This window comes from Telmatherina bonti, assembly GCF_933228915.1.
Source record: "Telmatherina bonti genome assembly, chromosome: 12".
Lineage (NCBI taxonomy): Eukaryota > Metazoa > Chordata > Actinopteri > Atheriniformes > Telmatherinidae > Telmatherina > Telmatherina bonti.
The window spans coordinates 17,503,984-17,516,756 of NC_136610.1; the positions used below are offsets into that span (position 1 = coordinate 17,503,984).

The window sequence follows — 12,773 nt, forward strand, 5'->3', positions numbered from 1 at the left end:
TGAATTTAACTTACTAACTTATTTGTGTGGCAGACTTGTTATTTTTGGTTTTTTGATCTTAAATCTGTGAAACCCAATTTTTTTTTTTTTTTTTTTTTTTTTTTTTACTGTACATTTTTTTAATCCAGACCAGTCTTTAAGAGTAACTGAGCCGGCAAAAACCAAAGCATTTTGAGTAAACTTGAAAAGAGGTTAAAAAAAAAAAAAATTTTTTAAAAACTTGCATCATTTTGAAAAACACACCATCTGCGTGCTTCAAATCACAGGATTCATGGTATGAAAACAGCACAAACATAATGCAGCAAACACAAACATACATAGGAAACACCAGTTAGCTAAAAGCAGCTACCTTGTTAGTATAAATGTCTTTAACCTTTTAAAGCTTAACGTCCCCCAGTTAGAGGATGTTGGGAACAGATGGTTTCCAACTGTGCCAGAATGGTTACACACAAACTTCTAAAATGTTGTTGTTCTTTGCTTTTTCAGAGTTGGCCTTTGCAGAGATTGTGTTGCACACTAGCTGCATCCTTCCAAATAAATATGGATATCCTATCTAAGAGTGTTTGTTTATTTAAGAGAGTTTTAAACTCTAATTATTTATGCTGTGGAGCATTTTGGTTTATTACTCAAAGTTTTTTCAAATGATATCCGTCATTACATTTTGACTATTTTATAAGTTTACAAAAACACAGCCATGTTTTTTTCCTGACATTCCTTCAAAACTTTAAATATCTAACGAGTACAGACATAAATTGTTGCAGACAAATCAATTTTTTTTGTAAGTAACAAACAACTTAACAAATAAGTTCAAAGTACACAATCGGATCTTCCATATTGTCATGATAAAAACTCTACGTTGATCCCTGACAGAAAATTATGATAATTGCTGAGAAGGCTATAATAATAATTTACTCCTCTTTAGATTAATTTGATGTAAAAATATCACTACTGCATGAATGTTTGTCATTTTAACATAAGAGACTGGAGTAATGTACTTGTTTGATTACAAATGAGTACATTCGGTGTACTTTTGACTTTCATCAGACTTAAGTAAAGTCAACTAATAATGTCATGAATTAATGAAGTGATCAAGTTTTTATCTCCCACTACTTTTTACCGACAAATCTGCCTGTATTTATCTGCATGAGTACAAAGAAGAACATTTTAAACTGGTGAGATGTGTTCCTTACTCTTAATAAGGCTCTAGTTAACAATCATAAAGAAACTTCAACTTTGACTGATTGAGATTCGTGAATTATGTTCATTTTTATCAACTATTCAAACCGGTTCATTTTTAGCTTTGTACTCAGTTTTAGCTTCCATCTTTTTTATTTGTTGACGCTAAAATGATGTAATGAAAGCAGACAGCTGATGTCCAACTGATCATTAGCTATTTTAGCTGAGACTCGAACAGACAGCTCACTGCTGTCTTTTATCCTGAGATCAGAAACACTTGAGAGGGACTCCGTGAATCCATGTCCTGCATCCTAATCTGTCACAGTTCACAGAAATTCATGCTGGGCCCCTGATGTTAAAGAGTGAAAGAAGCCAAGGACTGGCATGCAAAAGGTGGTGATAATCATTTTAAAATTCACAGGTGATCTGGACAAGATGTGTAAGGTGCACCACCGTGCAAAATGTCCATGCTGTCAGTCCTGCTCATGTAGATGTGTATTGAGTGATGACAGGAACTGATTGCATCAGTGTTCTGGGCCATGAGGCGAGAGCAAATGCATATAGCATAAGAGCCAAATGAACACACACACATATACAAACAAATCCCTCATGATGGAGGATGGAAATGAATGCAGTTCATTTCTGGGGTCAGGATGTCCCAGGTGGGAGGGGTCAGACCTCCTTCTCAGGGCTATCTTTTACAGACCAAAGGCTCTGCCTGATGGCATCCTGAGCTACAATGACTGCATTTATTCATATGCGCTGAGCAGTTTCATAAATAAGACTTTAAATAATTTTTTCTACAAAAAATAAAAATACAATAACATTAAATGTCGATATAATTCACACTATTTGACTAAACTTTTGGTTATTGTTTTGATTGATAATTAAAATGAAAGATGATGTATTCCAGTTATAAGAATTACCAGGGGAAGACAAATTTATCTTGGGGCAAGCATTTCCATCATGCTGCAGCCACAAAGTTTTAGACACAGTTATGTGTTTAAAATTATATATATATATATATATATATATATATATATATATATATATATATATATATATATATATATATATATATATATATATATAATTTTGGAGAACACTGAGTAGGAGGAGAAAACAACAAAAAATAATGTACAAACGAGGCCCCAACAACCCGTATAGATATACATATACGCACACAATATATGTATATATATATATGTATATATATATATATATATATATATATATACATATATTGTGTGCGTATATGTATATCTATACGGGTTGTTGGGGCCTCGTTTGTACATTATTTTTTGTTGTTTTCTCCTCCTACTCAGCGTTCTCCACTTCTCTGTCGCAGGCCACAAGTGTTTGATTCGCTGCCTGGTCGTGCATATTAATGAGCTGGGAGCAGGGGCAGCTTTTTAAAGACTGCCTGCCTCTCCACTGCAAGCGACGGAGACGGAGAGACCTGATCGGCGGACCGGAGTCTCGCGCAGTACGCACGTCGGAGTTGCACAATCAGCGCACCAAAGGAACTCCACACAACAGAAACTCCTCAGCGCTCCCTCACTTCTCCCCGCCTGTAATCTCCGCTTGTGGATTTTATCGACTTCCTATAAAAGTCTTAGGTTTTGTGCCTACTGAAGGATTGAATTTTTTTTTAGGAATTTCTTTCATAAAACAGATTTTTTAGTCAACCTGTGAAGACATGCATCGGCGCACAGTGATACTGCTTTTGTTAGCGGTGTCCTTATACTTCATGAGCGCTGAAGGTAAACTTTCATGCCGCTTTACTTGCTCTTTCTTTTATTTTATTCATGTTTTTAAAATGCTTGTTTTTAGTTTCAAACTACAGTGATGTAAGTAGATAAACAATAGGAATAGGCTATCAGGTTTTATTTACCTAAATGGTACCGTTCTGAGAAAATCTGATCTCGTGAAGTGTTTGCAAGTGGCAGTTTATATACACCCGAGGGTCCCTCTGACATCTGGTGTCTTTATTGAACCACTTAAGCAAACATTCATTCATTCATTCATTTTCCGAACCGCTTATTCCAATTCAGGGTCGCGGGGAAGCTGGAGCCTATCCCAGCTGGCTTTGGGCGACAGGCAGGGTACACCCTGGACAGCTCGCCAGTCCATCGCAGTTAAGCAAACATATGTAGCCAAATCTTTTCAGTCCAATATTCCTAAAATGAACAAATAGAGACTGATTTCAGAGGATAAATATTTTTGAACGTTTAGGAAAAACTTCCCAAAGTTTTGTATTTGTTTTGTTGTCATGCAGATTACTTTCAACTGTTTGCTTAAAAATGCTCATGATAAACCTAAATGTTATTCAGGGATATAAAATCAAGCTGACTTTTTCCACCACATTTTTATGTGCAACAATCTCAGTATTCTCTGAGATGGATGGTGTTTACAAGCTTGGAGCTACTAGAAAAAGATGTAAACAAGCCCTTCATTTCAGACTAGAGTAAACATGCGCCTCCTTCTGTTTGTCTTTGTGATGTGTTGAAGCTGGTTCCCTCCACACAGTATTAACACGTTTCCCCTATTTTACTGGCCTTTGTTGATAGGTGTGTTTGTGCTCTCCACCAGCTCCGCTGTGGTGCTTGTTGTGACAGATTTAGTGGCTGGAGGTCAGCATAGATGGCAGGGTGATGGATGGAGGAAACCTTGGACTATCTGGGTCATCACAAATATACAGCCCAGCAAAACCAATTCTCACTGCTTGTTTATTTAACAGAAGATGGTTGCAGTGGCTTAACATCTGGACCTAATGTACGGATGTTTTAGTAATGCAGCAACATGTAGCAGTAAACCATTTATATCACGGTGCTCAAAGTGTGTCTTTTAAATAAAATATTTGAAACAAAGCAGCTGGAAACAGTGACACTGTAAGAGAGCTTAAGCCTCTATTCTCCACCTTTGCAGAAATTATTAATACAACAAGTCATTTCATATAACTTATGTGCAGCAGATAACAACTGAACCTTAAGTACTATTTATATTTTGGAGGGTTTTAACTAAATTCCAGATGTTATGTTTTTAAGCATCCCATCCTTCAAATTCTGCTCACATTGAAGAGAAATGTCAAGAGTCGTCTGCCAGATATAGCCAACATATAAGAACTGATGATACTGTAACATATTCTAAGGAAACTGGGAACTTGGTTTCATGCCCATTCACTGTTACATCACAAAGATTTATTTTCCAATCAGTTGAATATGCCAGGGATTCTACATCTGGAAGCGATCACGATGAAGATCCTTTTTCTTGGATTTCTAATCTCCCACATTACATCATTTTTCTGAGAACATACAAGGACTGACAAGAACAAAACCTGAACCATCTGTGTTGTGTTTCTTAACAGCCTACAAGTGCAGGTGCACCAGAAAAGGACCAAAGATCCGATACAAGGATGTGCAGAAGCTGGAGATCAAACCTAAACACCCTAACTGCCAGGAGAAGATGATATTGTGAGTCACAACAGTCACTTTTCCTGTCATTTCAGTTGTTATCCATCTGCTTGTCTGTAGCCTTTCCCTATGTCTTGTTCCTTATATTTCTAATCTTTTTTTTTATTCTTTCCTGTTTTCTTCAACCCATTTTTATCCTCTTTTCTTCATCTTCATATAGTATCCTTTTTGTCTTAGTATGAATAAAACCTGCACAATCAGCTAGTGCATTTACATCTATGGCTGTGCAATCTCTGTCAAAAATAACAAGTAAAATTCAAAGTATTTGACATCTGCATGGAAATAAAAAAATAAATAAATAAACAAACATTATGATCTGCGATTAAAAAGCCATCTGAGCCCTTTGCAGTGTGACATGGATTTTTTATTAAGCTCCGCCCCCAGAAGGTGGAGATTTGCTTGATTGAAAGTTGGGAGGGACAAAAGCTCACATCTCCAGAACTTTCCAGATTATTTGGATAAGTTAAACAAGACACTGTAATTACATCATAAAATTAGGTTATTGCCTTTATTACTGCAGTGTGGGTTTACATGCATGTTAAAAGTTATCTGTATGAGCGCCTGCACAACAGCCCATAGCCTCACTCTTAAATTCTATTTGATCCATCCACCCACTGTCTCCAGGACATCTGACATATAACCCATGAAAACATGGTTCAGGCTCACATCTGGCATTATTTTCTATTTGAGTTATTTTGGAAAGCAGCATCTTCTTAAGACTGCTCAGATTTATACATTGAAGCACACTCCTAACTTAGATTACACTTATATACAACAAGTAGGCCTTTTTTTCTGTCAGCCTGAGTGCAAAAATCAAGAATCACAAGAGTCAGAAATGTGGGTTTGGATTTTTGTGTGGGATGTATTTGAAGTTCAGTGTCAAAGCTACACTGAGACGTGCCAGATGGGGATGTTATGTCAGCCTCCAGGGAGTCTATTTAGCGTCAAAGTCACAAACTCTGCTGCCACCTGCTGCCAAATTACAGTCACACACCGAAGACAGTCTGGGCAACGGCAGGGAAAAGTTTCTGTGCATGTTCATGCATTGAGGATAACATGTCAACTCTGCTATTTAAATCTGTTTAAACCCTTTTTTTTCTGCATTATTTCTTGATAAACTTGCATTTACAAAGTTTATATAATTTTCAAAAGAAAAAAAATGCTGGGAACTCTTCAGATAAAATTGACGATCCTTTCAGCATTCTCCAGCTTTACAGGGTCATTTCATTGTGTGCGCTACCTGCCACAAAGTCATCATTCAAGGCTGCTCTATTAGCATGAGATGGGGGCCACCAGCCGTTAAAACACAGTGAAAATGAGCCCCAGCAGGCTCAGGAAAGCCACAGAAAGAATGAGAGTGGGAGAGAAATGACTATGAGAGTCCCCTTTTTTGCTTATGGCTTTCAGCTTGGCATTCTGAGCGGCAACTCCAAAGCACAAATGCACTCTACAGGGAGCCCCAAATGTCCTTGTTCTTCCTCATTTCTACTTGTTTTCTTCAATCTGCTCTTTTTCTTTAATCTTTTCTACTTTAGTCTTTTTATACTTCATCATCTCTCTTTTCTTTTATGCAATTTCCACTCGCCTTTTACTCCCATCATTCACTAGTTGAAGAGCCAGTGGCCTCGGCTGCTCAGGTGAATGATAATGAGCAGAAACCAAAGCTCAAATTAAAACAGTAATGCGGTTAAACGTTATCCCCGCTGAGCAGCCTTGAAGATATGTGTCCATTGGTATGCATGCATGCACAAGCAGTGTGATGCTCTTACCCACTCGCACTTTTAAAAACACAGTTTTTCTATAACAAAGCACTCACAGCAATCCAACTGAAGCCTGAATAGCCTAACAAAGTGACTACTGAATGGGAAGGAAAATAAATGCAAAGCTCTTTAATCAAATCATTAAAGTTACTGACTGCAACAGTGAAGTCTTTCAGTCTTTCAGCATTCATGGTCTGCTTGGCTTTGAATGCGTCAGTAGATGGAGCGGCACCGCATTCTCTTGTTCTTGTCTGAATACGCCACATGCAGGCAGACTGTCTCTGTCGTTACCTCAAGCGGAGGGTTACAGACAGACCATTTGATTCAGTGAACCTAAATGTCACATCTTTAAGTGGCAGCTCCATAATATTGCCTTTTAGCTAAGACGTTGACCAAGCTGTGCAGGCTGATCCTTGAAATTGTGGGAGTTTCATCCTTGGCAGTGAAGAATAACAGCTAAAAGTGGGGGCAACTATTTCAACTGCATTGCAACTTAACTGGTCTGCACTCAAAAGACTTTTGACTGGCTTTTTGTAAGGTTTGAAATGTTGTTTTGTTTTGTTTTTTTGTTGTGTTTTGTTTTTTTATCAACTTTATTGAAGCACCTGCTTTTAGTCAAACTAATGAAACGGTTTCGTAGTGACATGGTTGCAACCGTGAAACTAAAATCTAGTGACATTGCGTTTGTAGTTTCCTTAAGGCAGCAGGGAGGTTTGATTTACTAGTTGTTGGGTTTGGGTTTATCATTTTTAGGTCCTATATTTTTTCCAGTATGAAATATTTGTAAGTGTCTCTGAGCCATGAGGGCAGTCAGGGAGCTTTAAAGGGTGATTTTGCCTACTTACTAGGAACTTTAAATCAGGTGTGCCCATCGAGGGCAACAACCCTGCAGGTTTTCCATGCATTCCTGCTCCAACACAGCTGACTCAAAAGAATCCCTCTTTGTGCAGAACTTTGTTGTCTGTTGCTTCCATTTACTGAAAGCCAGGTGGATTAACGCAGGTCTACATCAAAAACCTGCAGGAGCAGGCCCTGAAGCACCAACTTTGGGCACCACTGCTTTAAATTAAACACAAAGATCCAAAGGTTCTCAGGTTTTATTTTTCATTACAATATTCTGCTTTGACTGGGTGCAGACAGTAGTGTTCTGGTGGGGTAAAGCGAAAACACAACTTTCACCTTTGACTCAAATGTCTTATGGTGGAGTGTATTTTCAAGGCTGTTTCCTCTCCGCTCCTTTCCTCAGTGTGACAATGGAGAATGTCTCTCGGTTCAAAGGGCAGGAATACTGTCTTCATCCCAAACTTCAGAGCACAAAGAATCTGGTCAAATGGTTCCGCATCTGGAAAGACAAACACAGGTAAAGAGCTGAGATACATTTGCTGTGCTTTATGTTAGAACTATGGAAATGTAAGTAGTAAATCAGTGCATGACAAGAATGTCCACAAATATTTCCTGCATATACAAATGTATGGTTAATTAATAACAAAATAATTAAATAATGCCATTATTGTTGGAATGCAAAAAGGAAAATAGCCTGTAAAATTTTCCAAAAGAAACAATAATGACTGAATGTAACATGTCGTAGCATAAACACATGAAACAGTTAAAAACAGCTGGCCTCATTCTGTACAACCAGGGCCGCATTTTAAACATTTTTGTTGGGGGGCTGCGCCGGGGTCCAGGCTAGGAAAAAGGTGGCACATGTAAATGAAACCTCAGAAAAGGGTCTAGTTCTTTGGACATGATAAACTGATTATTATAACCAAAGTGGTCATTTATTGTAGAAAATTAAGAAAAGAGTTTTCAAAACAAACAAACAAATGGCTACTCAACATTACACAGTCTTTGTAGTTGTTTACATGCTAGTTATAAAATCTAAACTGTCAGGACAGATAGAAATAATCACTGCTGTTGGCTGTTGGCAAGATGATCTTGTGTAGATTAAATGCTAGTTAATTAATGAATTAAATGTATAACTGTTAACTTTAAAAAACACAGTAACACTAATTTATAGAAAAACATGAGTAGGTTAAAGGGACCTTTAGGGTGGCATTGGGAATTAGCCTTAGCTAAAATGCTGTAGTGTGTGACATGACTCAGACATACTTGTCTCTATCAAATAAATGAATAAATTAAAAAGATGCTGCTATACTGCCAGTCAGATTTTTAGGGGTGGGATGTGCCTACCCATTGCAACCCCTAAAGGGTGATCTTAAAGTGACAATTTACAAAAGTTTGAAAGAGGAATTAACTCTAACGTTGGTTTTCTATTTTCATCCACAGGGTGTATGAAGCCTAAAGTCTTAGCTACCCAGAACACACGGATGGAGTGAGATAAAAAAAAAAGAAAGAAAATAAGACAAGACAACATCACCAGGGCTGTTTTCTGAAGTACACGCCGAAGCTGTACTTCTCCCTCTTCTGCCTGCAGATCTGTCAAGCACAATAAGAGTTATCTGTCGTCTGTATATAATCTGGATGACTTCTTCTAGTCTGCCATCCATGTAGTTACATCACTCACATTTCCAGGTTCTTTAGTTATTTTTGTCTCAGTAGAGGGAGAAGACATCCGCCATCTGTTCTCAAACAGTTGTTGCTCTGTTCAGGTGTCATGTAAAGAGGCTTCTCTTTTGCTTTGCCTTTTAAGATTCACAGGGAATACTCTGTAGAAGATTATGATGAAACCGACAAAACCTTCCTTTGAAAAATACAGAAGTCTGTATTCAGAACACAGGTACATTTGAACACTGCCAGCGTGTAGGATCTGGTTTAGTATGTTAAGAGATTGTAGTTGAAATGCAGTGATAAAATCAGTTAGATTGTTTGTATTTGTAGCAGAGATGTGTGGTTTCATTTGATCCATATGTTTCTTTCATTCTTAGAGTGAGGAGATTCACCACTGTGCGTTTGTAAACGTGTGTGTGTGTGTGTGTGTGTGTGTGTGTGTGTGTGTAAGCGTGTGTGTATTTAGCATGTCCATGTTAGATATAAGTGTCAAACAAGCACAACACTTCATACCAACCTCTTTGTAAAATGTTTTCTCTCCTAACCTGCAGGGCTTACATTTAACAGATTATACACAGTTCATATAAATCACTTGTGCCATTGCTATATAGTTTTTATTATACAAATAAGGCAAAACCATATCTACGTTCAATAGTTGAGCTTGTTTTTTTCTATCTCTTCAAATGTGTAATGAAAGAATATGTCATACTGTATAAACTGTCTGTAACCGTTGGGTAACATTTTTACATGATAAGGCTGACAATAATCTAGATTTTTTTAGTATTGTCAGAGCACCTGCATATTACATCTGTCCACATTATTTTCTAACTTTCACACCATTTATGGCACTCCAACTCATTTATTCCTTTTAAAAAAAGATGTTCAATACTCTGATGTTTTCAAAGGCGGTTCGGATATGATGTCCATGGCATTCCAATCAAGTTGTTTTTTTGTTTTGTTTTGGTTTTTTTTTAGCAACATTGCTTTAGTTGGATTTTTGTGACTCAACTTGTTGACAATAAATGCGGCTGCATATGATTGGACTGGTTTGTAAAGATGGGCTATGTGGAATTATGCTAACAGCAAAATACAAAGACGAGTTTTTTTTTGTTTGTTTGTTTTTAAGGGGGGTGAGGGGACTTTTCAAACATTAAATAGAGAAAATACTCCATCATTCATAAACCCAATTACTACACACATATAAAACGACACGACATTTAAGATACATCGTGCATGCTTCTCATTTGCTCTTTAATTCCACATTTTGTTCACTACATTGTTTTTATTATTACTCTGTATATTGTGTATAAACTTAAGGGGGAAAAAAATAACCATTGAGTGTTTTGTTGCCAACAAAGAGACTCCCCACACATTGATCTGCATTTTTAAGAAATATCTCACAATGTGGATTTTTCATGTTTTGTATTTGATATGAAAATATATAGAATGAAACATTTTATACATGGGCAGGTCAACAAATCCATAAGAATTCATTCATCTTAAAACGTTGTAGTGTCATATATGTTGTATTACAGCATTATAGTTGTATTTTTATATCTTAATATTGGTAGCAAGTATTATGAAGTTTTGCGCTTGGACTGTCCCAACAAACACCGTGGTGGGACAATACATAATGTGTACAATAACAGACACATGCAATAAAGTATCCTTAGTGCAGCTCATGGTTGTATTTGATTTATTGAATTAATTGAAAACAATAAATTATGGAAACGTTGAGCTGGGACCGTTATGTAAACAATAAATAAATAAATTATAATGTGATAATTTATTATGGATGTAAAGTGATCTGTTTTATTTTAAGACCATGAAACAAAGTATGACTGTCTGTATGCAGATGTTGCTGCAACCTAAAAATGCTAGAGAAAAATACCTTATGGAAATCTTGTCAAGCAGAAAAATTTCAGTTCTTTTTGTCCAATATTATTTGTTTGACTTATTTATTTCGATTTATTGTTTTACGTACAGGAATGTGAGATTGTGCATGCATGTGTCTGGGTATATGTGTAGCTTTTGTGCAACATATGCCAGTGGTTACACGCCTATGGAAAGCCTGTCTTATTTTATATTTCCTGTCTTGAAATATAAAATTAAAATGAGAAAGGATATGTGCACTGCTAGGACTAGGAGACTTAAGTTGCCGATACGCAACTTGTCTAGTGTATTATTGTTCTTTAAGCTTCCTATCACAATTTCCTACTAAGTATAACTTAATCCCATTTAGACATTTCTCTGATGTCCTGCATGCAGTTTCCTCATTCAAAGACGAATATGTTTATATCCCACGTTTTATCTTCAAAACGTATCGCATTATAACGTGACATTGTCCCAATTTTTTTTTTTTATTAGGGGGACGGCAATACGCTTTCCTAATAAATAAAACAAACCAAAAAAAGAAAATAGAAAAGATGACAGATTTGTAGTTGATGATTATAAATAGAGCTCCTTTAAACCAAATTGCTGTACTACTGACAGTCCACCAGGGGGCAGTAAATACCTACTGAACTTGCACAAGCTAATTGGAGATTAAATTTACACTACTGGTTCATACCAGAGCAGTACAAAAAATAAAATTAGAATATACATTATATTGAAAAGACAGTGTGTGCAGTACAACTTTTAAAAAACACAAAACTGAGTTAAAATAGAAATCAGTCTAAGAGGCACAGTATTGTACTTTTTAAATCAAAACCACACCCGAGGTAATTCAGACTGATAAGTGCATATGCTGCAAACGGGAGAATTAATTATCCTTATTCTGCATTTTTCTGGCAGTCCGAACACTTGGTAATAAGTTCCTTATGCATGTCATTAATGCAAGTGGAATATGCCCCAGTCTGTTGCTGTTATTGAAGAGTCCAAACTCACCCGATATCAATTATTCATTAATTTAATATTCCCATGGCAATTGCGCAAACTCTATCTATAAAGATATTTATAGATCTGGGATATTTTAATAAAGCTGTAGCAATATCTCGTGATTCTTCATATGACAACAGGTGAATGAAGAGGAACACAGTGTTGTTACCCATTATACAAAGTAAAACATTTATTTTGGGGTTAGACACTGGATTAATTAAACAATTGTTTATTAGTATAATAATATTTTTAATATGTTAAAATGATGTGTGTTAGCACAGCGCCTCTGTCTATAAGGCGGGGTCAGTATTTGGCAGCTGTCTACAGCAACGTTCACAGTCAGAGGGGCGGGGTCAGTATTTGGCAGGTTCGTCCCTTGAGGGTGTGTATGTGTGCGAGTTTCTCTAAGCAACGACCTGCAAACGGGCATCCGAGCTTAAAAAAAGAAGGGGGAAAAAACAGGAACCACATTCATTTCAAGTGTTTTTGCAATGCTCCTGACGATATTCCTATATTGTCTGCTTTGATCTCGTCGAAGTTGCTGTCTCACCGGACGTCGGCTACAGAAACCAAAGAAGAAATTAATGCATCTTGCTTCGCGTTCCAGTTTGTTTTGACCTGGTAAGGTTCCCCGTAGCGACTGATTAGCTTGCCTTGCTAACAGCGCTTCTTCTCAATCTCTCAGCATATCAGACGCTAACAAACGCTAGCCTGCTAGGCTAGCTATGTCTGACGCTTTGTGTCATGAATTTATTTGAAAATGCCTTATTTGTACTTAATTAATTTATATGCCACAATCCTATCACTGTTTAAAAGTAGATATGTCTTCGGGCAGTGGCGATAAAACAGTTCCTGATTGTATTTGAGCTCACTGGGAGCTAATGGCTAACTGGTAGCAGCAGAAGCAGTCCCATCACATCTGTGGCTTGTTCGCAGGCACAGGAAGCTACAAGACAGAAAATAGGAGGGGGGATATGTA

At 37.0% G+C, this 12,773-nt stretch overlaps 2 protein-coding genes across 4 annotated transcripts in view; both read left to right on the forward strand.

Annotated features, from left to right (window-relative positions):
* Positions 1 to 2,623: 2,623 nt before the first annotated feature.
* On the forward strand, positions 2,624 to 10,527 carry cxcl14 (chemokine (C-X-C motif) ligand 14). 2 transcript variants are annotated; one of them, XM_079250394.1, is made up of 5 exons: positions 2,624 to 2,749; positions 2,832 to 2,939; positions 4,544 to 4,649; positions 7,656 to 7,769; positions 8,696 to 10,527. In XM_079250394.1, the coding sequence occupies exons 2-5, from the start codon at positions 2,876 to 2,878 to the stop codon at positions 8,709 to 8,711; spliced, it is 300 nt and encodes a 99-aa protein (XP_079106520.1). In that variant the 5' UTR covers positions 2,624 to 2,749; positions 2,832 to 2,875; the 3' UTR covers positions 8,712 to 10,527. The 2 variants fall into 2 exon arrangements, with proteins under 2 accessions (XP_079106520.1, XP_079106519.1); XM_079250393.1 differs by having other exon boundaries at positions 2,630 to 2,939.
* Positions 10,528 to 12,223: 1,696 nt separating this feature from the next.
* fam13b (family with sequence similarity 13 member B) overlaps positions 12,224 to 12,773 on the forward strand; it is a 73,500-nt gene continuing 72,950 nt past the window's right edge. For both annotated transcript variants that reach the window (XM_079249730.1, XM_079249731.1), the window contains exon 1: positions 12,224 to 12,415. The gene's annotated coding sequence lies outside the window, so the exon portion shown is untranslated. The remainder of the gene's footprint in view (positions 12,416 to 12,773) is intronic.